Here is a 24,125-nt window from a genome sequence, read left to right on the forward strand (position 1 = left end):
GCTGTTGGAGGCACAGAGGTATAAAGAGATCTGACATGTTTGGGGAATGATATTTATGAGTGTATGCAATTTGGTGCAAATAAAAATTCGACTGTTGAGCCTTGGCAGAAGTATAAGCTGAGTGCCATTCTAGTTTGTGTAAGTAAATATTAGACAAACCACCAAGTAGAGGCTTCCAGTCTTTATTGTACTTTGAATTCAAATAGCTCTCAGTTTAAAAACAAATACTGTAGATATCGGCAATAAGATAAATATGACGACAAGAATTTATACACCTATTTAAAATAGTGTGATTATTTACATCTCTTCAGTTGTTTTGAGTTTGAATTGCTGTCGCAATTTGAGGGGAAAAAAAGACTAGCTGAATTTGTGTATTCAACTAAGTATTTCGTCATATTACAGATTTGATGTAAAGCTTTATGGTCACAGGCATAAATGATTATCTTTTGGTAGTCATTTGTGAACAAGAGCACGATGGCAAAGACCAACCAGCAAAGAGGGAATTTAAGAGGCCCAACATAACGTCATACTTTTATGCAACAAAGTCCAGTGTTTCTGCCACACCAAAATAAAATAGATTCCAGAATCATTGGCTGAGTGAAAGTTGTTTCTATTATATACTCAGTTGACACAATCAAGACATGAGTTATGACTGTGCTGAGGGTGATTGGGGACAATTTTGTTTTTAAAAGACTAAGATAAAACAAAGGGATTGATTTTCTTATTACATAAAACAGCTGAGTATTGTGCTAAGATCACTGGAAGGACAAGAATTGGCTCCTAAGTGGTGGAAGGTACTCCCCCCTTCGGACGACACGTGTGGACCGATCCTCGTGACTAGGAGCAAGTTCAAGTTTCATGAATTAAAGCACCACTTTTATTCTAGTTTATTTCGCTTCACTCAGTGTGCTTTGAAAATATCAAACATAGCCATTTCAATACAGAGCTGCATTAATGTACAAGACTAATAAGGACAAGCCGTTGCAAGTGAGCTAGGGGTCCGATCAGGCAGCAATTCAACTTAAAATTTGCTTAAAAAGACACATTAAAATCATCTGGTAGTGTATGACAGACCATAACGCTTTGCTAAGGCCAAACCATACAATTCTGTCATCATGTCTAGTTACACCAGAAGCAGGTAGATAAAGTACTCATGGAGAATTCAAAGTGCCTCCTATTAAGTCAGGTTGCAGGAATCAAAAGGCCGCGTTTGCATTGTGATTACAAAAAGAAGAAAATAAAAATTGTTAGCAGGGTAAAATTCCTCTCACAAGTTTAGGGTCCAAGAGACAGCAGAGCCCCATGCTGTGCGTCAAGAAAAAGAAAAAAGGAAAAAATACAAAGATGGCCGATCAAGAAGCTCCTGCCACAAGACCCAGATCTTGAAAACCTTGAAATGAGACATCCCCTCTGTGGCTTTTTTTTTGATTGCAACACAGACCCAGCAGACTGAGAGCACAACTACCGCAGCTGGTCTGCAGCTAGCAGGGCCCCCCCCCCCTCAGTACTCCACTCCACACAGGTGCCGCAAGTTCACAGGAAATTCTCTCAACAAGCACGCCTGATAATATTGTCCTGTGTGCACATCACACTATTAGAGCTCGTGTTAACCTCAGCTTAGTGAGATCCTGCTAATGTCTTACAAGTTGGTACATTTTTATCATAAATAACTTGGAACACTTTGGTTGAAACAAGATGAGCATTTGGCTTTTCTTTTTTTATATATTTCTGACTGTTGTAGAGGGCAACAGAAAAATTTGTTTATCTATGCATTTGAGGGCACTTCTAACATTCTGTTCATCCAGTGAGAAAATTCTATATCCATTTATAATCCTCTTAGTTCCAGACTAGTAAACTATGTTCAGAAATCAGCAGGCCACCCGCTGTGAGGAGGAAGTCTCTCGGGTCAATCTTCTGACAAGGCTGTTGGCTCTAGTTTGACAACATACAAGACAAAAATCAAATACAGGGAAGGTGGGGTTAATAATGTTAAGTCTGTGGAGTCCTCTGTCACTAAAGTAGCGTTGTGTGTCTGCGTCCAAGTGTCTGTATGCGTTTCAGTGCGTGTCCCTGTGAGTCAGGGCTCCTCAATTTGTGTCCATGTGGTCTTCTGCGGCTTCGGGGGCTCCTCCCAGCGAGGCCGAAGGTTGAGGTTTGGAAGGGGCTTCCTCGTCTCTGCGCTGATAGAAGAGCACGTAGGCTGCTTTTGTCTGCAAAAGGAGAACAAGGATAGGGTTACCTACAAAAACCGAAACTTGACACCTCGGACAGGAAGCAAGGAAGGCCGAGGACTTCACTATCAAACACCAGTCATTGGATAACACCTAAAAGTTACTGTATCTCTGAGGGTATACAGCTGTAGAGCGCAGAGTCAAAAACCCACCACAATCTGGTCCTCCGAGGCAGACGAGACACTGCTGTCATCAAAGTAGTACCACTTTCCGTCCACTTTGTTCTTGCCATACGCCGTGTCTGTCAGACAGAAGGAAGTCAGTGTTAACAAACAGCTATTCAAGCCATTTGTTTTCCCAGAGAGGAAACAAATCTTATCAGACCAGTTCCTATGAATGGATTCAAGTCCGCAAGCAACAATCAGGCACTTCATGTCTAAGACTTTAACAATATCAGTTCATTCAGCTCCCATCTGTGGACAGTGTGTGTGTGTGTGTGTGTGTGTGTGTGTGTGTGTGTTATTGAATCAATAAAAAAAAATTACAGAAGAGAGTTTAAGAAATCAACAGTGACTTACAGTGACCCCCTCCCATTCCTCCATAGTGGTTTGACACAGCAATGAGGTCATATACGTAAGGTCCGGCCTTAGGGTCGCACACAAACTCTGACATGTTCAGATCCCTGACAAAGGAGAAAAAAAAAAACATTAATAACATTAAAAAATATGTCTTTAACTCACTTAAAAAAAAAAAAAACAGCAGATTAATAGATTCCTGATTAGCGACACCTAAATGCAGGAAACAGGATTTGGGCCTATATTTACAGCGTTCCTTAGTAAGCATGAGTCGGCCTTTTTAAAACAACTATTGAGTTACATTTTCTCTGCTTCCTGGTTTCTACTGGATCAAGTTCCTCAATGTTAGTCAATGTGTGCCGCACGAAGAGCCAAGAGTAACACACGTAGCTGTTAGCTGCCATATAATCCTAAAGGCAACTTCTCTATTTGTGAAACAAAGAGGAATTTGTTCTGTCTGAACTGAAAATAAAACAGGTTAATGACTCAGAGTTTAAAAGGTGTATATGTTACACAACAGCTAGAGATAAGGACAGCGAGAACACAGCTCAAATTGTTCTTTGGTGTGTGGTGCAACATCTGAGTGAAGAGTCCATTTAAAAAGGACAATAATTCATAACCCATTACTTTTGTTCCTTTTTTACGACTACAGCGCCCTCTTGTGTAAAAGTCAAAGTGATACAATAGCGATTTTCAGTTCTTTACGAACAACTCATTCTCAAAACAAGATGTTACTCTGTTGTCAAACAGAATTTATATATTTTCCTGTTCCAGCATTCCACCAGTCTGTTTAATCGGTGCAAAAGCAAATTAAAAAAGGCAGAATATTTGTTATTGTTTTTTGTAAAACCCCTGGCTGCCAATAAGATACAAAATGAAAAATAAATAATTTAGGTCATCAGAGCACTTAGAAAAGTCATGTGTAGGATTGTTGAGTCTTGTTCTACAAAACTTCTGTTGCAAGGTGAAACACCTCGGAATTAATATTTGTTTCTGAAGCTGGTGATTGAATTGCAAGAGTTGCGTAGTGTCAATGCCACATGTTTGTAGCAAATCGATACCATGGTAAATAAGAAATCCTGTTGTCTTACCTAATTGGAAAGTCCACCACTGTGTCCAGCTTATCCCGCCAACACCGGTTGTAGGAGAAACGCTTCAGGTGAACAACCAGAATCTGAGGCAGCGACCACAGGTCAAACTTTTTTGTGGCCTGCTGATGTTTCTTACATGTGGGACAATACCTGCATAAGAAAGGGTGATTTTAATTGACAACGCTGGTTAGAATAATCCCGGGTTGACACTGAATTTGAAAGTAGTGTTAGTTGTGAATCATTACCATGGATCATGTTCTCCGAGTGTCTCCATGGTTGTGAAGAGCTCGATGCACTCCCTCAGAGCCACGGTGGCTTTCTTTTTCTGGGGCTGAAGCATGCTCTCGTGCTTCTCGTAGGCCTGCACACAATATTTACACACACACACGTAAATAGACTGCATGTTCTCTCACATGACTGAGTGATGAATTTCAACCAACTGACCTCTGCTTCCTGTTCATCGTAACACAGTTTCTTTGACTCCGTGTCCCAGTCGATCGCCACCGTGGAATGTGCTGCAGAGAGAGGAGGAGGGAGGAGCTGTGTCAACGCAAAGTGGCTTGAAAAATAACATTTTAAATGCAACAAATGAAATGTTTAACACTCACGATTGAGTTTGAGGACATTGCCATCGCAAGGCAGTGGGCTGATGTTGGCGGTTCCGTAAGAGTTGACTATGCTGAAAGTGAAGAGCTTAGCCGGTGAAGTGGACACCTTGGCAGCATCTCCTTTAGACCCGTTTTCCAGGTCAGAGGTCTCTTCCTCTTCTTCAGACTGGCCATTCTCCGGCTCCGGGCTCACCTGGTGGTCCATGGCCTCCTCCTCACCTGGACAGACAAACATGAAATCTCATCATCTGCAAAACTTTTTTCAAGGCAGAATTTTTCAGTATTCTTGGTTAAAATCAATAGCAACATTTTTAAGTAGAGTGGCTCACTTCTGGTAGCAGATGACGTTTGCTGCTTACCATCATACAGCCCATTAGTCTCGTTGCAGTTCCCTGAGTGGTTGCTGCCGTTGCTAGAGCTGGCACTGCAGGAGGCTCCGTCCGACTGGGGGCTGCCACTGCCGCCCAGGCCGGCATTGACACCAGACGATGTAGAACATTCAGCAGCTTGACTGGAGCTGGAGAAGGTGGCTGAGGCGGAGGCCCTGCTTTCAGTACTGGGACTCTGGGACCGTTTTACATAGCGCCTGCAGCGTGGGAGGAACCAGTGAAGAAATATTACAGGACAGCAGTCTGAACCAATATGGGTAACAACTTGCATGGCATGTATCTGTGAGAAAGTTTCTTTGGTGCTCTTGTCATGTCAATTTCAGCTTTGAAGAGTTTTTTTTCTGTGATTACATCAACGCATTTACATGAATATGGCTACAAAAGCTACTAAAAAAGTACTATACTGATTATATCTGCCTTTGCGCTGATCCCTGCAATTTCTTTCAAACTCATCTCATCACACTGGCTCTACACAGAACGCCACTGCACTGTAATGTAGTTTAATTCCTTATTATCCTCAAACTTGGTTCTTACCCAATTCTCTCTAGGATCTTGTCATATAGAACATCTGCTATGAGGTTGTGTTTGGGCACGGTGATGAGTAAAGGCTGGCCAAACAGCATGGTGCTTGTGGAGCTTCCAGCATGCTTGGTGTGGTGCTCCCTGAAATATACAGGCAGGTTCATCCTCTCACTGTTCTCCTCCTGAACCTCATACCTGCAGAGAACATAAACATGTACATTACACACACACACACACATATAGAACAGTGACTTCAGACTTCTCATCTTTTCATCGACAGCAGGACTTACACAAAGATGTCGTCCTTTTCCATGATCTGGTTCAGGCCATCATCCCGTCGATAGATTTTATGGAATCTGTGATTGTAAACATCCGCCACCACCATCTAAAAAGAAAAAGGGAATTGTAAAGTTTTCAAGCCAAATAAATAAAGCTGAAAGTATAAAGACCATTTGACTTTTTTTCTGGTGGTGCAAAATGATAAACTTCTCACATTTTCTGAAGGGATGCCGCAAAGTTTGGACAAGGCGCTGCACAGGTCTGTCACTGTACCCAGTTTGGGGACCACCACTCGATACTGCCAGACAAAAACAACAAAATGATCTTAGTCATAAAGGCTCGAGCTTTTAGTCATTAAAGAACTAGAAGTTAACAATTCTGTTTTTAGTTGGTATTAATTAATAATTAAACCCTGGAGTCTGTTTTTGTCTCACCTGCGCGGGTTGAGACTGAGGATCTGATCGCACCAGGAAAACCTCCATGGTGCGATCCTTCTTCATCGGCAGAGGCAGGGTGAGGTAGCAGAATGGGTCGAAGGTGACGGACACCTTGGAGCACTCTGGGCACACCAAAGTAGATTTGAAGAGGCCATGGAAAATATCAACAATGATGGAGTCGTTGCGTAAACGGTGGTTTGTCCAGGCTTCCTTGGCAACGATCTGTAATTACACAGCCAGAGGAGAAGAAATTTCAACACAAGCCATTTCAAACACTGAATACAAGACGAGTAAAGCGTTCAACTGGATAATGTAAAATAGCTATTTACTTTAATCATTCCAACTTTTGCTTTTCTATTATGATAAACATTGTTTGTCTCCATAATGTGGAATTTCCAAAAACATGTTTTGTGCCATGTCTAGCTGTCAAAAGCTGGCATTACATTTTTTAACTCCAAACACAGCAAAACCAGGAGTGCTGTGAATATTAATATTTGCATGGTATCATATTCCAGCTTCAGAGTGTTTTTTAGACAGAATGCTCCTGAAAAAGTGTACCCTATGTACTATACCTCATCTTGTCGGCCCTCTGCATCCTTCACAGCCAGATAAGGCTTCTTCTTGACACGGTTCAGATCTTCATGGAGCCCGTCTAACAGGAAGGCCAACAGCTCCTGGGAGTCCTGCTGCTGGTAGCCTGAAAACTGGGGGGCGAAGCGCCCGACCTGGGTCTGGAAATAAAAAAAAGTTGGTAGTCACTCGTCTGCAGCTTCCAGATTATGACTTGATAATATTAAATATACATCCACTTAAAAAAAGGTTTATGTCACATCACTTACTTTGAAGGTACGTGGGGCCACGTAGCTGCTGCGACTCATCCACATCTGCTTTACTAGATCAGCGTAGGCCTCGGCTATCTCGCCCCTCATTCCCAGAGGATTCTCTCGGTTAATCTCTGCCTCGTACTGGTCGTTGAGGAAGTACTCCGTGAGTGGGGATGCGTTGCTCAGGCACTGCAGGAATAGGAGAGCAAAATATGAACATATAAGCGTAATACTAGAAAATATTACTGTCTCTCTCAGAATGGAATTTATGACTGTAGCAGTTTTTTTTACCTGGAGGGCAGAGTTCATGAAGCATGTGTTGCCCAAATTACTGAGACCACACAGTCCGGGCTGTGACTGGGACTCTCTGTAGTTGTAGGAGGAGCTGTAGGAATTGTAGCTGCCCAATCTGTTGGAGGAGCAGAACGGTTACCGTCAGTGATGTGATGAAGCACAGAATACAGGCAGTCAAATCTGGTATATATCAGATTAAATCATACATACTGTGTTTCTCCAGTGTTTCACATTTATACCCTTGCCTATGGCAGACTACAACAGCCATGATCAGGTTTTTGCCACCAAAGTTTCACAATTCTCATACCTCTCTTTAAGTTAATATTTTGTGCTGTTGCTTCATTTATGACAGTTTTAATTATTACCTAACCAAAAGAGGTCTCTATAAAATAATTTATCATCTTTTATTTGCGATTTAATATCAAACTGATATTGTATGCACAAATACACACACAGAAAAACCTCATGACATTAATTTTCATTAGACTGCAGTTAAAATTCGATGGTAAAAAGGATATTTGAAACAAGGTGGTTGGAGTGAAACTGTAAAGGCTGTCATTTCACCAAGTCAACATTTGATTTAATTCATGAGGACACTTTTAATGTGACAAACCTTATGCTAACAAATCTTTACCTGTACAGAGTTTAGAGACTAAGACGCCTGAGAAGTGGAATAAAGTACGGTAAGAGATGAAGATATGACAAAATAAATGTGAAACTCTGCATACACCCTTTTCTGATTTAATAACCGCAACAGTCTATTAATTCGTCAACAACCCCACCTAAGCTCGGAGTAGAATTTCACCAAGCACAAATGCCAGCACCTTTAGTGCGTTTTTCAGTGTTATCCTATAATTGGCCCATGCTGCTACAATACAGTAACATTGTGTTCTTTCATTACATGTTCCTCACCGTGCAATAAGATTAAAACTATGCTGATACAGCACATACCAGTCTGCTTTCAAACGGTTGAACACATGCACTTGTTTTCTAGGCAACACAAAATGTGACAGCAAACAAAACAAGCACAAGACAAAATAAATTTGCTACAGAAAGCTGTTTTTTTTTAATGATAACACTATAAAAAAAGAGTAACTAATAAGATAATGACAAATAATATTGTGAATAGAGTTTCAGCAAAGATTACACTATAAAATGAAGGTCTGGACTCAACCAGGCTGAATGTTTAAACTCCTCTACAACACCACTGCATGAGGACAAACAAACATTGACGTGAGGGAATACAACTCTTGCCTGTTGCCAGATGAGGTGCTGTTATTGAGCGTATATTCAGGGCTACAGCTGCTGTCTCCGTTAGCTACTGTTGACGAGATACTGGCCGATGAGTTCGAGGAGAGTTTTGGGGAGGTAGTAAAGTTCCTAGATGGGGTTGTACTGGATCTGGTGAGGAGAAGCATGTTTCAAAAAAGCACTTCTCAACACATTTTAAACAGTGTAAATGTGAATGTAATGTACAGCATCTATTTTACTGAATGAAAAGGCAACTATTAAAAGGTATGGGCTTACTTGGGATGGGAGGCTTGTCTGGGCCACGTGCCATCTTCACTCTTGCGCTCAATCACAAGCACCTGTGGGAACAAAACTTAGTAAGAGCCAAGCTGGCACAACTGACCTTCATATGCAACGGCATACCAGGCTTGAAATGAATACTGTACGTGTGCCAGTAAACTTAGGTTCATGGTTTCATTACTACAACAAAAGGTATTGTTTGAACAGGAACATTAATGTACTCTGATTCAATAATAGTCAACAGTAGTAGTTCTTAGCTTCCTTTTGTGGGGCCTCTTTACTCTACCTATTCTTCTCTATTTATAAACTCAGACCTTCAGGAAGTGAGCAGGTACGATTTAGGAACTACTTTGTTACACACAAAGCAGGACATATTTACTCAATGATGTGATAACCTGATGTTGCTATTTAACAATATCTACGAAGTACCATTCAAAACAGTTACAGGGTGCTTTAAGAGTTAAAAAGAAAATTGAAGGCATACAATAGGAAACAAATGCTCGAGTGGTTATATACATGTGTGTGTATGCAAATAATGTTTTAAAGTATGATTTGGGCCATCGGACATTAGTTTGCATAATTGGTCAACGGTTAAAATGATTATATGAATTCTAGGATATTGTTATTGGGCCTCAATTTATTTTGTCATCAAAACTATTTTATTAGAATCCAAAAATACATTTAATAAATTAGCCAGCTTTACTTCAATTGTTAATGAGCTGTTTGAGCAGCAGGAAGCACTTACAGAAAGCTTAGTTTCTCTTTCTGTCACCAAGCCCCGCCCCTTATTTATGTAAGGGGTTTAAAAAAACATTTACAACACCATACACTATTCCATTATTCTTCAAATAAACCACCATAAACTTTGGTCACAATAATTACCATTCACTTGAAACATAATCTATCCACTTGTATATATGCATTTTATCACAGGAATCTAATGCACTGTAATGCATTAGACTCCTGTTATTTTGTACCATGTCTGCATATGAATTATGTATGCACATTGAGTACCCGTATGCTACTGGGCTGTGGTGCTCTTTCAAAGAAATGAGGAAGAAAGAAAGTCTATCAGTGATCTGACGGTGATTTGAATAATAGAGCTCTACATTACCTGCCCCTGGAAGAGACCAGCGTCCTGTACAGTGCTGTCCGGCTTGTTCAGCTGCTCATAGGTGTTGCTCATGTATTTGTTCCAGAGTCGTGTCTCCTTCTCTGATGGGATATGGAACAGCATCCTCATCTCCTTCTCTATAGTATCTGAGAAGAGGGGATTTGGAAGACTCTGCTTATTATCTTACCTTCACAACTCTCACACAAACCATAGTCAATGAATGAACGTGTAACGGAATCTCCAGTGTGTAGGCAGCCATCTATTTGGTTATTTGTAGAAGCAAACTCATGTAGACGCTCACCTATAGTATCAGCTTTACTGAAATGGCGTGTGACCAGATTGTCCATGTTGTCGTTCTCACACAGATTCAGCTCCAACAGATAGACCTCCACCTTACAGTGCTTGACAAACATGCCATGCTCAACCACCTTGAAAATAAAGAAGGACACTTAGGAGCACCATCCATAAGTGAATGGCTGAAATAAAAACATCTTCAGTCGCCTTACCTTCCTGGCGATGGGTCTCTGACATTCAAGGCAGGCGTACCAGCCGACAAGCTTATTCCATGCCTCAGTGGGTACAAGGACATAGTCCAGCTCATCTATGAGGTGCTCTTTCAGGGCCTGAGTCTCCTGGTCTTTAAAGGGAAAAAGATACACAATGATGACAACAGACTGACAAAACAGCTCTTTTAATCTCTTGGTGTGATTTGTCATCGAAACATTAACTTCCAATATTCTTTAAAATTTACAGTTTTACCTGAAAACAGCCCAGAGTTGTCAATCGGTCCTGGATAGAGGCTTCGTTCACCAACATTGTACATGTCCCAGCTGTCAAATCCCACATACTTCTTCCATTGTTTAAACCACCGGCTGTCTATTAGAAACCTAAAACAATCAAGCAGGTAACCATGAATGAGAGACATAACATACTTTGATAATTTACCTCGGCTTTTTGGTCATCTGGTAATTGTAGGATATATATAGCAGGGACAAAAAAAGGTCAAAGGAGGATAAAAATGCAGGAGGCTTGGAGAGACTGCACTCAGGCTTGTACCAACCCGGGACATTATGCAACAGCAAATTGCCTTGGCATTTGCAGATATAGTAACTGCGAGCTGGTTTGACTTAATCTCATCACAAGGGCGAATCTCCTTTAGTTAATAGGCTTGCTAGCAAGTATTCACATAGTGAGATGTTGTGTCAGAATTTATGCAACAGCCACAAATGTGACATGTCTCAGTCACAATAATGATCTTCACCATTTGACCTGAGGTTGATTTACCCAAGCTATACAACAGTGTTTGTGGTGCTTGTGGAAACTATGTGCCTGCATGAATACCAGAGGCTGGTACTTCATTTAATGAAACACCATCTATAAACAGTATTGACTAAATTCTCTATACATTTAAACATGTTGGCTGGATAGCCGTTAGCCTTGTTGACAGATCTGACCGCTGTGATCGCGTCTTCCGTTGATGTCTGCGTCTATCAACAAAGCCAAGTGAAATGTTAATTATTAATCTTACTTTTCTCTCATGTAATATAGATTTGCTGAGATGAAGTCTCTGGGATATATCTGGCTGCATTGTGCCCGGGCCTACATGTTTTTTGACCTTAATTCATATTGGCTAACATGTCGAAATACTTCCAACTATCATATCACTGCAAGCCAGGAAAGCCGTGCCATAATATCCCTGTCATCCAGCTCAGTTTCTGCTAACTAACCTAGCTACGAGCCGGTGTGCCCAGCAGGAGAGTCCACCACCTGAATCCAGGGCCTATCTCACCAGCCGACTGGCCCCACGTCAACTCACGTCAGCTAACTTGTCACAAAACAGGCGTTAACGTTAAGTAGATGAGCTAGTTAGTTAGCCTCGTTAGTTTGGTTGTTAGAGACGAATGCTAATAGCCGCTAACACAGGCACCAGTCTTAGCAGATACATTACAAAGCCGGATTAGAACTAGTGAAGTTAGCAACTAGCATGCTAACTTGTGAAACATTAGCTGCCCAAAATATCAACCATCCCAGCAGCTTCCGTTGTCAGACTTGGGTGTCGTTAGCCTACCAGCTTTAGCATGCTAGCATTTCCTGTTCATCCCCGGGCTAACGTGAGCTAGCTGACGCAAACTGAAAACACCCAGGAAACGACGTCTCTGCCGCTGCGGGTTCTTACCACTCGTCGCCCTTCCGGAGAGTCGTTTTCAGCAGGGAGCCAATGGTCTTTTTCTGGCTCTCTGTGGACGGGGTTGGCATTTGAGCGGCTACCGGCTCCGAGTCCGCCGCGCCGCCCGACTCGGGTCCGCCTCCCTCGGCCATCATGCAGCGAATGTGCCGGTGTCGTGAGCGCGCGCAGGCACAGAAGCACTCGGGCGAGCTTCAAAGCGGCGCTGTTCACGGAAAGCGATCTTCTTCTACGCTCAATACACGGTCGACCAGGGCCACTGATGCACTCTAGTGACAACGCTCTGTCATCGGTCGAGCCCAAAGAGCTGCATGCTCCAGATCCAAGCCCTTGTGAGCCAACCAAAGCGTGAAGACATCATAGGAATCTGAGACATCATAGGGACCTTTCCGAGCTAAACAAGGAATAAAGACTAACCTATATCTTTATAGGAACAGGGATTTGCCAACCCCCCCTCCCCAATCCGAAATGTCCTCTCAAAATTAACATTGGAACTAATGGAGAGGGGCAACGGAGACCTGAAGTTAAAAAAAAATGGATTCAGACAAAAGTTTAGCTCTGATGGATTTCATAGTGATAGTTATAAGGAGCTGACAAGTTTGACTACGTTTTGATCTAAAAATCATGTATGGCAAGTGGGGTTGCAAAATTCCGGGAATATTCAAAGTTGGAAACTTTCCATGGGAATTAACGGGAATATACGGGAATTAACGGGAGTAAACGGGAATACACGGGAATAAACGGGAATACACGGGAATTAACAGGAATAAACTGGAAATGTTGTGGGTAATTTATACTGTATTTCACTGTCATACACAGACATAAATATAAACATTTTGTTTTGTCATAGGCTGATTTGAGCCCTGAGGAAACTTTGGGCACTTGACTATATGCTTCTGCATCCTTGTGGCATTGTTAACATAGGTTTTTTCACAGTATTTGCAAATGTACACAGCCTTTCCTTCTACATTGGATGGGGTGAAATGCCTCCACACATGAGAAAGTGCACGTGGCATTGTTCTGTAGAATAAGATGAGAAAAAAGTTTGTAAAAAAACGCTAATGCAATGCTAGAGATATAAATAGTTAGCCAACCAACTGGAATCATCTGTAAACACATTTTACAATTGATGGATAAATGAATGGAAAATGGCTAGATGAACAGATGAACAATCCTCAATCAGCATGCTAATATATTTTCCCCAGTAATATCATTGAAACTTACCTGACTAGTCCTGCACACTACAGCAGGTCTCAATAGCCCTGCTGTAGTGTGAAGGATGCTGGGAATTATCTGTGCATGTGATAGAAGAATGCACAGTGGAGGGTTGAAATTCAACGTGCAGTGTGTACTGCATTCCATACATCTTTAAAATGAGTTTTGAATGATGTTTTTATTGCTCAGCGTTTAATTTGCATATTTATTTTTTTTCAAAATTCCCAAAATTCCCGCGCTAAACTTTCCGACCCTTTGCAACCCTAATGGCAACCTCCATTTGTGGTTTTGATATCAGTTAACTTAAGGCACATATCAAGTAGTTGGGAATCAGTCCTACTGCATTAAAGAAAAATAATAAGTCAAATAATATGTATACAGAATAGTTATATATGGTCAATGCCTTGCATGCACAGGCACACATAAGAAATAACGATTGCATGTGTATATGTGTGTGCACGTACATGTACATATGGTGTGTATGCAGCTAATTAAAGGGCATTAAGTCAACACAAACGGTTTACTTTACAAACACAGTGAGGTTTACTTTACAAAATAAACCACAATAAATCTACATAGTTTCAAAAACAATATTCCAATCACACAAGCATATTCTCTGGCAAAACCTAATCAACTCTGTGTCTCCTTCAATTGTTAGGGCGGCTGACACAGAACAGCTCTATCTAGGATCTAACAAAAGTAGTTTTTCAAGATTGTTTATAACTAAACATCACACAGACCTTTAAATGTCATTGTATCCTACTGTTTTAAAACATGATCAAACATATGAATACGGAGACAGCTTATCTGGCTTCGCATGATATAAGAAAAAAATGAAGCACTGGGTAGTTCACAGTCTATTAGCTAATGGCACTATGATGGAATACAGTTGGAGGCTAAAAGTAATGCATTTTAATTAGCGAAAGCAACTTAGTTTCTCCCAAATATTTCTCCTCGATGAGAAAAACTAAGCAATGCTTTCAATATGCCTGAGACAGCAGCAGAACCAGTGTATTTTAAGTCATTTCAAATATTTCATGGACAGTAATGAAAAGGTAACATGTGAAAAGACAAGGACCACACATAAGTGAATGTAAACTTTGCATAACATGAAGGGACTTGTCCCCTTTCTCCCTCTTTAGCCAAACAGCAAATTCCTGCAATGATCAAAATTGAAATTGAAGGCTCAGAGTAGAGGTGACCAGGCCGTCAGAAGATCCCGCTTGGCAGCTCCTTGCTAAAGATGCCATCAAAGTCCAGCTCCCTGCTCATCAGATCCTCCTCAACACTCTCCAGCGCCCACGTATGGTCAGTCAGTTCCAGAGCCTCCCATTCAGCCTGAAATCAAGACGAGCATCACATGAACTGAGCAAACCACACCCTCAGTAACTGATGATGCAGACTCAACTATATACGGTACCTTAAAGGCTTTATTTGTATCTGCAGGCATGGCCATGGCTGCACCACTCATCTGCTCCTGCATGATCCTCGACTGATCTGCACCTGGAGGAATTGCAAAGCACATAAAAAAAACAATCAGTATATGGAGATGAAAAGTAATAATCAGAATGAAAACCTCATTCACCAAAATTGGGGATAACATTTTTTGACAAAAATCACTGAGTAAACTGGGTTTAAATAAGCTGTTGTTTTAATGCTCATATTCCTTATCACAGTATAATAATTATGAAAATGGTTGGAGCGTCCACTCTGATGAAGAATACTATTGAGTGTGAGTGAATCAAATAAGTCATTTTAGTATAACACAGCTCGATTACTGCTGAACCCTTTGAGAACCAGCATTATCATGTCATCATCCAACTTAAAAATCTGATGGGATAAAATACATCAAATGAATCTGAAAAATAGCTAAAATTACCATTATCTTGGCCTAGAATTAACGAGTACATGCTTCGTAGTCCAAACACGTTCAGGAAATACCACGATGCTGAGCTCACCCTGGATGACAGATGCACACAGAAAAAAGCACATCAAATGTTAAGGTCCCACACTAATATTCAGGGATTAATGTATCACAATATTATCTTGTTTTATTAGTTTACCAGGATGCATCCAGTGAGAGCAGCTCTATTCCTTGCTGCAGCATGGGCTTGAAGCGCAGGGTGAGAGGGAAGGGGACCTTAGCTGCGTGAAGGAGAAAACAGAACGATCTCAATGTAGAAGTTACACATAAATCATCTCGTATGCTAGCGTCAAAAAAATGTGTTTTTGCGAATGCCCCATTTTGCACGATAAGATATGAGATCTGACAGCAGGGTCATTACTTGTTACAAATCCTGAAAAGGTCCAGTTGATCCAGCCTCCAATGAGGATCATGGGAAGCACATTGGTGACATTGCCCTTCATCATGTCGGTCAGCATGCTGGGGTCTGTGAACAGATGCAATGAGAAACAAATTTAGATGTGCTGTACATAATTATTACAATTCAAATATGGGAACAAAAGAAATACAGGAATAAGAGGGTGATTGAGGTCGAATTAAATATTTTTTTCTCCTTAAGTAGCCATGAAATTATGTTACTCCATTATTTTTATAGGTGGCCAAAGAGGGACATTTCAGTCTTACTTAGAATACCACCATTATTATTACATGTTTTAATATACACATATGTTAATTCAACATGATCTCCTGTATGAAATATCACTGTGGGTCATAGAACTGAAGAATGTATCCTGTACTTTACTGAAAATATTTACCTGTCATTGGAGAGGGTGGAACAACCTTTCTCTTGGTCTTCTTGAAAAATCCATCTTCTTGATTGTTGAAGTAGAACTTCCTCATCAAAAAGGACTAAAAGAAAGAGAGATCTTCAGTAACACTGTTCGTGGAGTTGTGAGGAATAAATGCGAAGGCCAGTGGTTTTACGTTGTGTGTATATTGTATATTTTAAATGGTAATTCATAAATAAGCTGGAGACTGAAGAGAAGATGTAATTCGATAGAGAACAAAACTTATAGTGCATTCTGTGGCAAATCATCACACTTTTGGCCCACATCGTCATAGATGATGACTTTCAGCATAATGATTTGGTCCTGTGAGAAACCTATGAAAAAACAAGTCTCAGATCATAATTAAGGGAGATATGGGCTAATGAATTGTGAACTTTTTTTGAGGGGGGGACTCTGTAACTTTGACTGGTCCTATCTCCCTTAACTGTGATCCAAGACAGACGTTCAGCTCCATATATTTCTCAAATGACCAAATGAGCATTAATCGTTAAGACAGGTGAAGGTGCGTCCTAAAAGTGTGATGATTTTTATTGTGCCACGACGGTTATGTTGTGGTTTTCCTCTGCGTTTATTTGTCTGTCCGTCTGTTAGATGACAGGATTACACAAAAACTTTTGACAGATTACCACATTTATTAGTGTGCATGATTCGGTTCAGATCCAAATAAAAGTCCAGAGCGCTACTGATTTTAAATGTGGTTTCATGAGGAGCTGTTAGCAGAAGTTTGACATGGAATAACCTCTAAGAAACAACATAAATATAAAAGTAAATTCTTACCTGTTTGGGAATGTATTTTCCATTTTCTCTGAGGATTCTGCTCCGTATAAGAACCTGACTGGAGAGATTGGGGGGGGGGGGGGGGGACACACTTTTAAATGAGTTTGCTCGAGCTGGATCCCCCTCACAATGAAACATGACGTACCTGTCAGAAACCTGCTCTAATGTCAGCTTCTTGTCGCTCTGGAGGAGGATGGACACGTAGTGCCGAATCACCCCGACCAGGAAGGTGATGAAGACAATGGGCAACACCACCCACAGTCGGATGTTGGAGTCCAACAGAAGCTCCGGCTCCGCCATTCAGCCTGGCAGCAAAACTGAGGAGGACGCAGACCCACACTTTCATCAAGTTGAACACGGCCTCAACATCACAACATGTTCAGATTAACGTCAGGCATTTTGTTGGTGACGGTTTAATAGAGTATGAAGAAGCATTAGCTACGACTGAGCCTCCTCCGAGCTGCACCTTGCTGTCAGTCCGCTTAGCTAGCTAGCTAACAGCGGCATCACGGCACCGCTAGGTGTCAAGCTAACGGACACGAGCTCCATCTGACAGAGCGGAGACTACCTGTTATTTTTAAAAATAAACCCAGAATCAAAGGAGGTATGAAACTACACAGAATCGTGAACTCGCCAATTTGAACGTTAGCTAGCTAGCTGGCTGGCTGGCTGGCTGGGTGACTGGCTACCTTCTTCCTGATGCCCGGGTCACACAGCTCTGCTGCTGGGAGCTGGCGGTGGTTTCCTCTCAGCGCAGTGACCGCCACTGGCAGCGATTCTTCCCCCGCGTCGAGAGACGTGAACCATGCGCTGGTCAGATCCACCGAGCAGGCTCATTCACAGGTCCCGTCCTCCGCCGCTGCGCTGCTGTCTCCGGGGATGAGACCAGATCTCTGCTTCTACTGCTCTTTCCTCCTCGCTCACGCTGGGACTGCAGCGCCACCCCGCGGTGATGGAGGAGGCAGCCCCAGGAGCAGCGGTGGCCGGAGCAGGAGAGCAGGTGGTGCGAGATACTTGAACCCCAGTCTATGGGGTGAACAGCTCGTGTCGGGATTGGCAATTTAAAAATGCACAAATTAAGACTATCTATTGTAGTTGTTCAAACATTAAAAATGTTGTGTACCCATGAAATCATACACCATTTTTAAATTAAGTGAGTTTAGTATTTTTTTTTCATCTAGAAGGAATTGGCCATGGCCTTAAAAAATTGATTTATCTTTAAATTAATCAATTTCTTTAATATTTCTAAACAAACAAAAAAAAAAAAGTATTAGTTCTCAGTCATATAAAGTAATTTGAAACAAGGTATTTGCATTTCTTTTGAGTTATTGTAAATAACGATCTCTTATTTTTGTTCTAAAATGTTACAGTGCCCTTCCTAAATGTAGCCCACAGACTTATTATTCCTGTAAAACGCATAAAACTGAAAAAAAATGTATAAAAAATACCATTCATTTAAGCATACTGTATCAGTGAAAAATATTCCAGCCACAGAAATTGTATATTTACTTAGAATTTAATACGTGATAAGTCGTGCTATTATTGGTCACACCACATGATGGATGGTCGCTCAAAACGAATGAAAGCCTATCGTTTAAAGAGACCAATTAAAAATAAATTCATTACAAACATTTTATTTAAACCTGATTTTATTAAAATTTCCTACAATTTTCATGAACAAAAACATTTCATGAACATTTAAAAAAAAAATGACATCTCATCGCAAAACAACGTGTTAGTGTAACGTGTTCATTCACATGGTTTTATATCTTATCTAGTCTTCAGGCTATAGTAATGGCAAAAACAAGAGTTATGCAGCCGCCTTGAAAAACCTTATGAGCCCTGCATGACTCAGCATTTTCTGCCCAGGTCTCCGCTTCTGCCTCATCCACCGATGCAGCCGAGGGGAAAGCTGGCCGCTGCTGCCTCATTTCATTTTTGCTATTTGTCTCCTATCATTGCACATCTGGAGGAAGCCAAAGTTACACACTGCTACACTTATAAATATTTTAATATCATTTATTGTCTGCTTTTGTTGTAGCGGAGTCTGCATGTTGTAACATGTAAACACATATCCTACTTGGGCAAGATAGCGTCATATTAAACGGTGGAACCCCCTTTGAAGTGAATCGTCTTTAAAGATCAGACTTTGATGATGACGCTGCAAAGGTGTTATTTACATAGGCACATCCACCTAAAGGGGTACGAAAGGAAAAGGATGAATAAGCCGGGTCATGGCCAAAGTTTTAAAATATATTTAAAAATACGGCGATAGGTAAGAACTGCTAGTTTTTTTTATACAACATGTGCTGAGGATCATACAATTCACTGTACTTCACCACTTCAATTATTGATTTAACTTCTCCGCTGTGAGCTTCGTTCAATGACGGGTGTCGAGGGTAAATTACGTATTCTCCACTCAAGCCTATGTGGAGAATGTGTAGCCCCGCCCTCTCTCTTTTTATCTGTATGACTGCTTATGTGGCTGTAGTGGATGGGCAGAGGGGGACATTTAATAATGTGATTGGTGAAATTGGTAAAGTTAAAACTCCAGGACAACAGAAGGGGGATACATATTAGACTGGACGCCGAAACCATCGCTGCACGGCGAGAGGCCACTTTGGCGCGCGCGGCGCTTCAGCGTCCGGCGTAACGTTTCACTTGATCCCACATAACGGTGACACACACCGTAAACGCTGACTCTGCAGGCTCACTGTAGTGGAAAATACTGCAATCACAAGTTTAGAGAAACACAAGGCTATCGTGCAGATCACCTTGCAAAGCGCGGTTCAATATCTAGTTTGCAGGGGGAGTAAGTTGGCACATTTGGTAAGGGATAGACTGAGATGATCTGCGGCATACTAATGTTCATGTATGATCTCATTATTCTCAGAGGTTAATATTTATTTAGAATGGCGATAAACAGATTACAGATTTACCAGATGTTTTTGCCCAAATGCCACAAGGGGACACCGTTAACACCGTCATTATAATGTTATAATTATTATATTGTATATATATATATATATATATATATAATAATAATAATAACAATTCATCAACATGTAAGCTGTGGTTAAAACGGAGGTGAAACCAATAGTATTTTGAGGATAGTTATGTCTTTGACAGTGCATCATATCTTAGAAGCTATTCATATGTTACATAAGCTGCAAATACATTTTCTTTGTAAAGAAAGGCCCCGCCCCTGAAGCTGCAGGTTGAGCGCATTCAGGTGGCTCGTGATGTCACACAGAAACGTTTTAACAGCAGCCTCGCTTTGTGATTTGGCTTGAGTGAACATAGCCTGCTGTAACACCCGACTTCTTTTTAACTCCTCTACCTTTGTGTCGTGTCCAGATGCTTGTATCGGTCCTGGTGCTTCGTTTCATGGTGTCTTCTCATGTTGTATTCTTTCATTACAGCCACACCGTCTCCGCAAAGAAGAAACACAGCTTTGCCCTTTACATCCGCGAACATATATTGTGCCTCCCACCTGTCTTGAAAACTCCTGTTTTCAAATTCCACCTTTAGTTGGGGAGCGGGACAGTTGAAAGTTGACACAAGTGGTATGTCATACAGACTGTGAGGCGCGCGTTCGCGGGCCCGCAACTGACGTGCCGACACACGGGCATTCACCCTTGACCCGCCCACTCATCAGCCAATGAGAGCCTGCCTTCCCACACAAACCCCCAGCCATTGGTCTAGAACTGTCTCGTTCCCCATCCCGACCTGTTCACTGACCCTCAGGAATTCTCAATACTTATTTTGTATTGAGAACTTGCAAATCACTGCAGGCGGGCCAGCTCTAATAGTAAATACTATTTATCATGCGGGCCAAAGGACATGTGGTCTATGCCCTGGGGAAGATTTGTATGCGCTTCATTTAGCGGAGAATATCTCAACTGTTTCTTAAAACCACGGGAAAGCAATGTTTTGAGCGCTTGCACTTTTGCGGAAAGTTTGTTTCCATCTAGTTTCATAATGACCTTCTGCAGAGCTTCAAAGGTGTATTTTAGCTCTCTAGGGTAGCTCAGGTTTACAGCATACACAAGCGCAAGCAACATTGCCACTGCAAAATGCACATGCCTCAACTCATGCAACACCGTTACACCCTCCAGAAGAATTCCGACATCCTCTGGGTTCTTACTGGGCCCTGCTCCATGGTGACCAATGACAAAGACTCCAAAGACCGTCTCTGCCATAGCCGCCAGACTGCTTTCATCATCGCTTTGTAATTAAGAAAAAAATTAAATAAGAGAAATAATGTTTCATTTATGTGCATTATATTCCATATCTTATAGCACGTGTCATTTTTACACTATTAAGGTAAAACAGCTATGACCATCTATCTTTAAGGAATATTAACCATGATCATCTCCAGTGAAGATGAAGTTAAGCAAAGACTTTTCAGTATGCATTCTCTTTTGACATCAATGCTGTCAGTCTAAGTATTCAGATTAGAGAGAATATGAGAAAAAAAGAAAAAACACATTAGGAAAACCATGTTGACCAACCAGCAGAGTTGTTTTCACACACCTGATGCAAGATTCACAGGTCATCACAACATGAAAAGCCTTTAGAAGCTAGAGTAGATGTGTATGCAGTAATTATTATAAATATGAGTATATAACATGAGTCCCTTTTCCATTATCATACCTCAGTCATGGGTACCATGATGGTTCTGATCTGTCTCCCTTGAACTCCGCCTTTCTTGGCAAACACCTTGATTAGGTCTGCAGAGTGAGCATCCAGCTCAGAGAAGAACTTTGACTCTAAATGGATTGTTGTGATTCTCTTGAATTCCACACACACCTACAAATTGAGAAAAAGACAAAAAAAAGTTTTAGTTTGGTTATTTGCATTTCAGTGGTACATTTGATTAGCAGGTCAGACTGAAAACACGTATTTATCATTATTAGTTTTCTCCATACAAATTCCACTGTCAGAGCCAGTGAATCCTTACCAGTTTATGAATTACACCAGAGTCTGCAAATAGGTGTCTCTATATAGCTCACACTGTAAAAAGTAAAAGGGGATGTTCCTTCACACAGTCACTTACTTACCTCATGCACACGGAAGAGAGCCGGCCACCTCGTTTTGAAATCAGCTATCACTGGTGCCTCCCGAACTAATTCTAATGGACTTGCAGTCTAAGTGAACTACAAATGGACAAATGTTTCTGCTTCTCAAGCTAACAAAAAAAACACGGCAATTTGGCAAACTTTATGATGGCCTTCTTTACCTGCATTCACAGAAAGGTTGGACAACAGACACAGGTGCAGTCGGATAGGGCACTCTTGTGGTCGGACAGCAGTCACAGCACACTTTGGCATTCACAAATTCTGTAATAAATTTAGAGAGATTGATCCGTTAACATGAAGTTATCATTAAATAATTGGAAAAACACATCCACACGCGCACATCAATCAATCAATCAAATCAAATTTTATTTGTAAAGCCCATATTCACAAATCACAACTCGTCTCATAGGGCATTAACATGGTGTGACATCCTCTGTCCTTAACCCTCAGCAACAGTAAGGTAAAACTACTAAAAACCCTTTTAACAGGTAAAAATACGTAGAAACCTCAGAGAGAGCCACATGTGAGGGATCCCTCTCCCAGGACGGACAGAAGTGCAATAGATGTCAAGTGTAGGAAAACATCAACGGGATTAAAGTTTTTAGCAGCAACTATGAGGGTAAACATTTTGAAGGATAACTTCAATACTATATGTCCAGCAGTCCTGCTGCAATCATAGTCTCTGGTCAGCAGCCAGCAAGATCACGATCCAGCATCAAGATGGGATCCACTATAGTCCACAGTCATTGTCCACTGCCGCCAGTAAGGATCCATCATCAGCCGCCGCCTCGGACGTGGTCCACCACCATCCGATGCCAACGCGATAAAGGATCCTCCATTACCACTTCGAACAAACCCGCACGATATAGAATCCACCAAACTGGATCCACCATTGCGATAAGAGTTACTTTGATGTGATAAGGATGGAGAAGAGGAAGGAGAAGCTGGAAAGATAAGCTCCGTGTGTCATGTGTCATAAATTCCCTTTGCGCCTTAGCGTCATCAGAGGTTTTTGCCTTGAAATCAATGATACAATGATACAGGCCGAACTTGAGGGTACACTAAGGCTCAAGGTAAATCTGACTGGCTACTGGTCTGTGGTTGTACGAAGAAAACCATGTGGCCCACTCAGTAGATCAGACATCAATAGCTCTGTGCCTTTTTAAACTAAACGCTTCCTATTTTGGAACATAGGACAAGTTACTTTCTGCCGCACTAATTAGCTCTAACTACAAGCTTTATCGTAAAGGGAGGTTTTAAGCCTAATTTTGAAAGTGAGAGATTACTCCACAGAAGTGGGGCTTGATGGCTGAAAGCTCTGGCTCCTACTCTACTTTTAGAGACTTTAGGGACGACAAGTAAACCTGAGTTCTGGGAGCGGAGTGCTCTAGTGGGTTGATAAGGTACTAACAGCTCTTTAAGGTAAAAAGGCGCCGTATTATTAAGGGTTTTGAAGGTGAGGAGGAGAATTTTAAATTCTATTCTAGATTTAACAGGAAGCCAGTGTAGCGATGCTTATACTGGAGAAATGTGCTCTCTTTTCTTGGTTCTTGTCAGGGCACGTGCTGCGGCATTTTGGACCAGCTGCAGAGTCTTTAACAACTTACTGCTGGAGCCTGATAATAATGAATTACAATAGTCCAGTCTCAATGTAACAAAGGCGTGGACTAGTTTTTCTGCATCTTTTTGCGAAAGGACATGTCTGATTTTTGAGATATTACGCAAGTGGAAAAAGGCGGTCTTAGCAATTTGTTTTAAGTGACAATTAAAGGACAAATCAGGATCGAAGATCACTCCCAACTTCCTGACTGTTTCATTGGAAGCAAGGGCAATGTCGTCTAGCGCAGCTATATCATTAGATAATGTCTCTCTAAGGTGTTTAGGGCCAAGTATTATAACCTCCGTTTTATCTGACTTTAATAAGAAAAAATTGAGGGTCATCCAGGGTGAGTGCAAGGAGGAGATAGGGAGATATGGAAACAGACTAAGGGAGGAAGAGAGAGACATAAAGGCTAATGCAAAGCAGAACAAAATAGAAATACTTCCACATGCGCACATAAACACACACAGGCAAGAGCTAGATGCAGAGGTAGAAAAGGGTGAGTGCAAGGAGGAGATAGGGAGATATGGAAACAGACTAAGGGAGGAAGAGAGAGACAGAAAGGCTAATGCAAAGCAGAACAAAATAGAAATAATTACACATACTATATAGACATTTTATTTTACCAGGCAATTGACTGTTCATGTATTGTTATTATAATTCTATCAGCAGGTTGAATAAC

General features: G+C 41.3%; 2 protein-coding genes across 2 annotated transcripts; both read right to left on the bottom strand.

The window, feature by feature from the left end:
- Positions 1-166: 166 nt before the first annotated feature.
- Positions 167-12,236, bottom strand: usp4 (ubiquitin specific peptidase 4 (proto-oncogene)). Its single transcript, XM_061070553.1, has 22 exons — positions 12,011-12,236; positions 10,594-10,721; positions 10,341-10,471; positions 10,136-10,262; positions 9,835-9,980; positions 8,718-8,779; positions 8,445-8,591; positions 7,188-7,305; positions 6,912-7,085; positions 6,645-6,803; positions 6,070-6,294; positions 5,850-5,933; positions 5,647-5,741; positions 5,369-5,551; positions 4,805-5,031; positions 4,446-4,664; positions 4,282-4,352; positions 4,083-4,198; positions 3,838-3,987; positions 2,750-2,853; positions 2,384-2,472; positions 167-2,210 (listed from the first exon to the last, which is right to left on the bottom strand). The coding sequence occupies exons 1-22, from the start codon at positions 12,154-12,156 to the stop codon at positions 2,088-2,090; spliced, it is 3,024 nt and encodes a 1,007-aa protein (XP_060926536.1). The 5' UTR covers positions 12,157-12,236; the 3' UTR covers positions 167-2,087.
- Positions 12,237-13,753: 1,517 nt separating this feature from the next.
- Positions 13,754-17,654, bottom strand: emc3 (ER membrane protein complex subunit 3). Its single transcript, XM_061069660.1, has 9 exons — positions 17,452-17,654; positions 16,908-17,079; positions 16,763-16,820; positions 15,953-16,046; positions 15,520-15,624; positions 15,298-15,379; positions 15,114-15,193; positions 14,655-14,737; positions 13,754-14,572 (listed from the first exon to the last, which is right to left on the bottom strand). Exons 2-9 carry the CDS (start codon positions 17,060-17,062, stop codon positions 14,444-14,446), a joined length of 786 nt encoding a protein of 261 aa, XP_060925643.1. The 5' UTR covers positions 17,063-17,079; positions 17,452-17,654; the 3' UTR covers positions 13,754-14,443.
- Between the last annotated feature and the right edge of the window lie 6,471 nt (positions 17,655-24,125).

Source organism: Limanda limanda, chromosome 4, assembly GCF_963576545.1.
Source record: "Limanda limanda chromosome 4, fLimLim1.1, whole genome shotgun sequence".
Taxonomy (NCBI): Eukaryota; Metazoa; Chordata; class Actinopteri; order Pleuronectiformes; family Pleuronectidae; genus Limanda; species Limanda limanda.

Coding starts and splice junctions, on each gene's coding strand:
- usp4 (XM_061070553.1), bottom strand. CDS start 12,156: ATGATGGCCGAGGGAGGCGGACCCGAGTCGGGCGGCGCGGCGGACTCG. Junction 9,981..10,135: donor CAGTAAAGCTGATACTATAG/GTGAGCGTCTAC, acceptor CCCTCTTCTCAG/ATACTATAGAGAAGGAGATG. Junction 7,306..8,444: donor AGCACCTCATCTGGCAACAG/GCAAGAGTTGTA, acceptor CTCCTCCAACAG/ATTGGGCAGCTACAATTCCT.
- emc3 (XM_061069660.1), bottom strand. CDS start 17,062: ATGGCGGAGCCGGAGCTTCTGTTGGACTCCAACATCCGACTGTGGGTG. Junction 15,625..15,952: donor TCCACCCTCTCCAATGACAG/GTAAATATTTTC, acceptor ATCTGTTCACAG/ACCCCAGCATGCTGACCGAC. Junction 15,380..15,519: donor CTTTTCAGGATTTGTAACAA/GTAATGACCCTG, acceptor TCCTTCACGCAG/CTAAGGTCCCCTTCCCTCTC.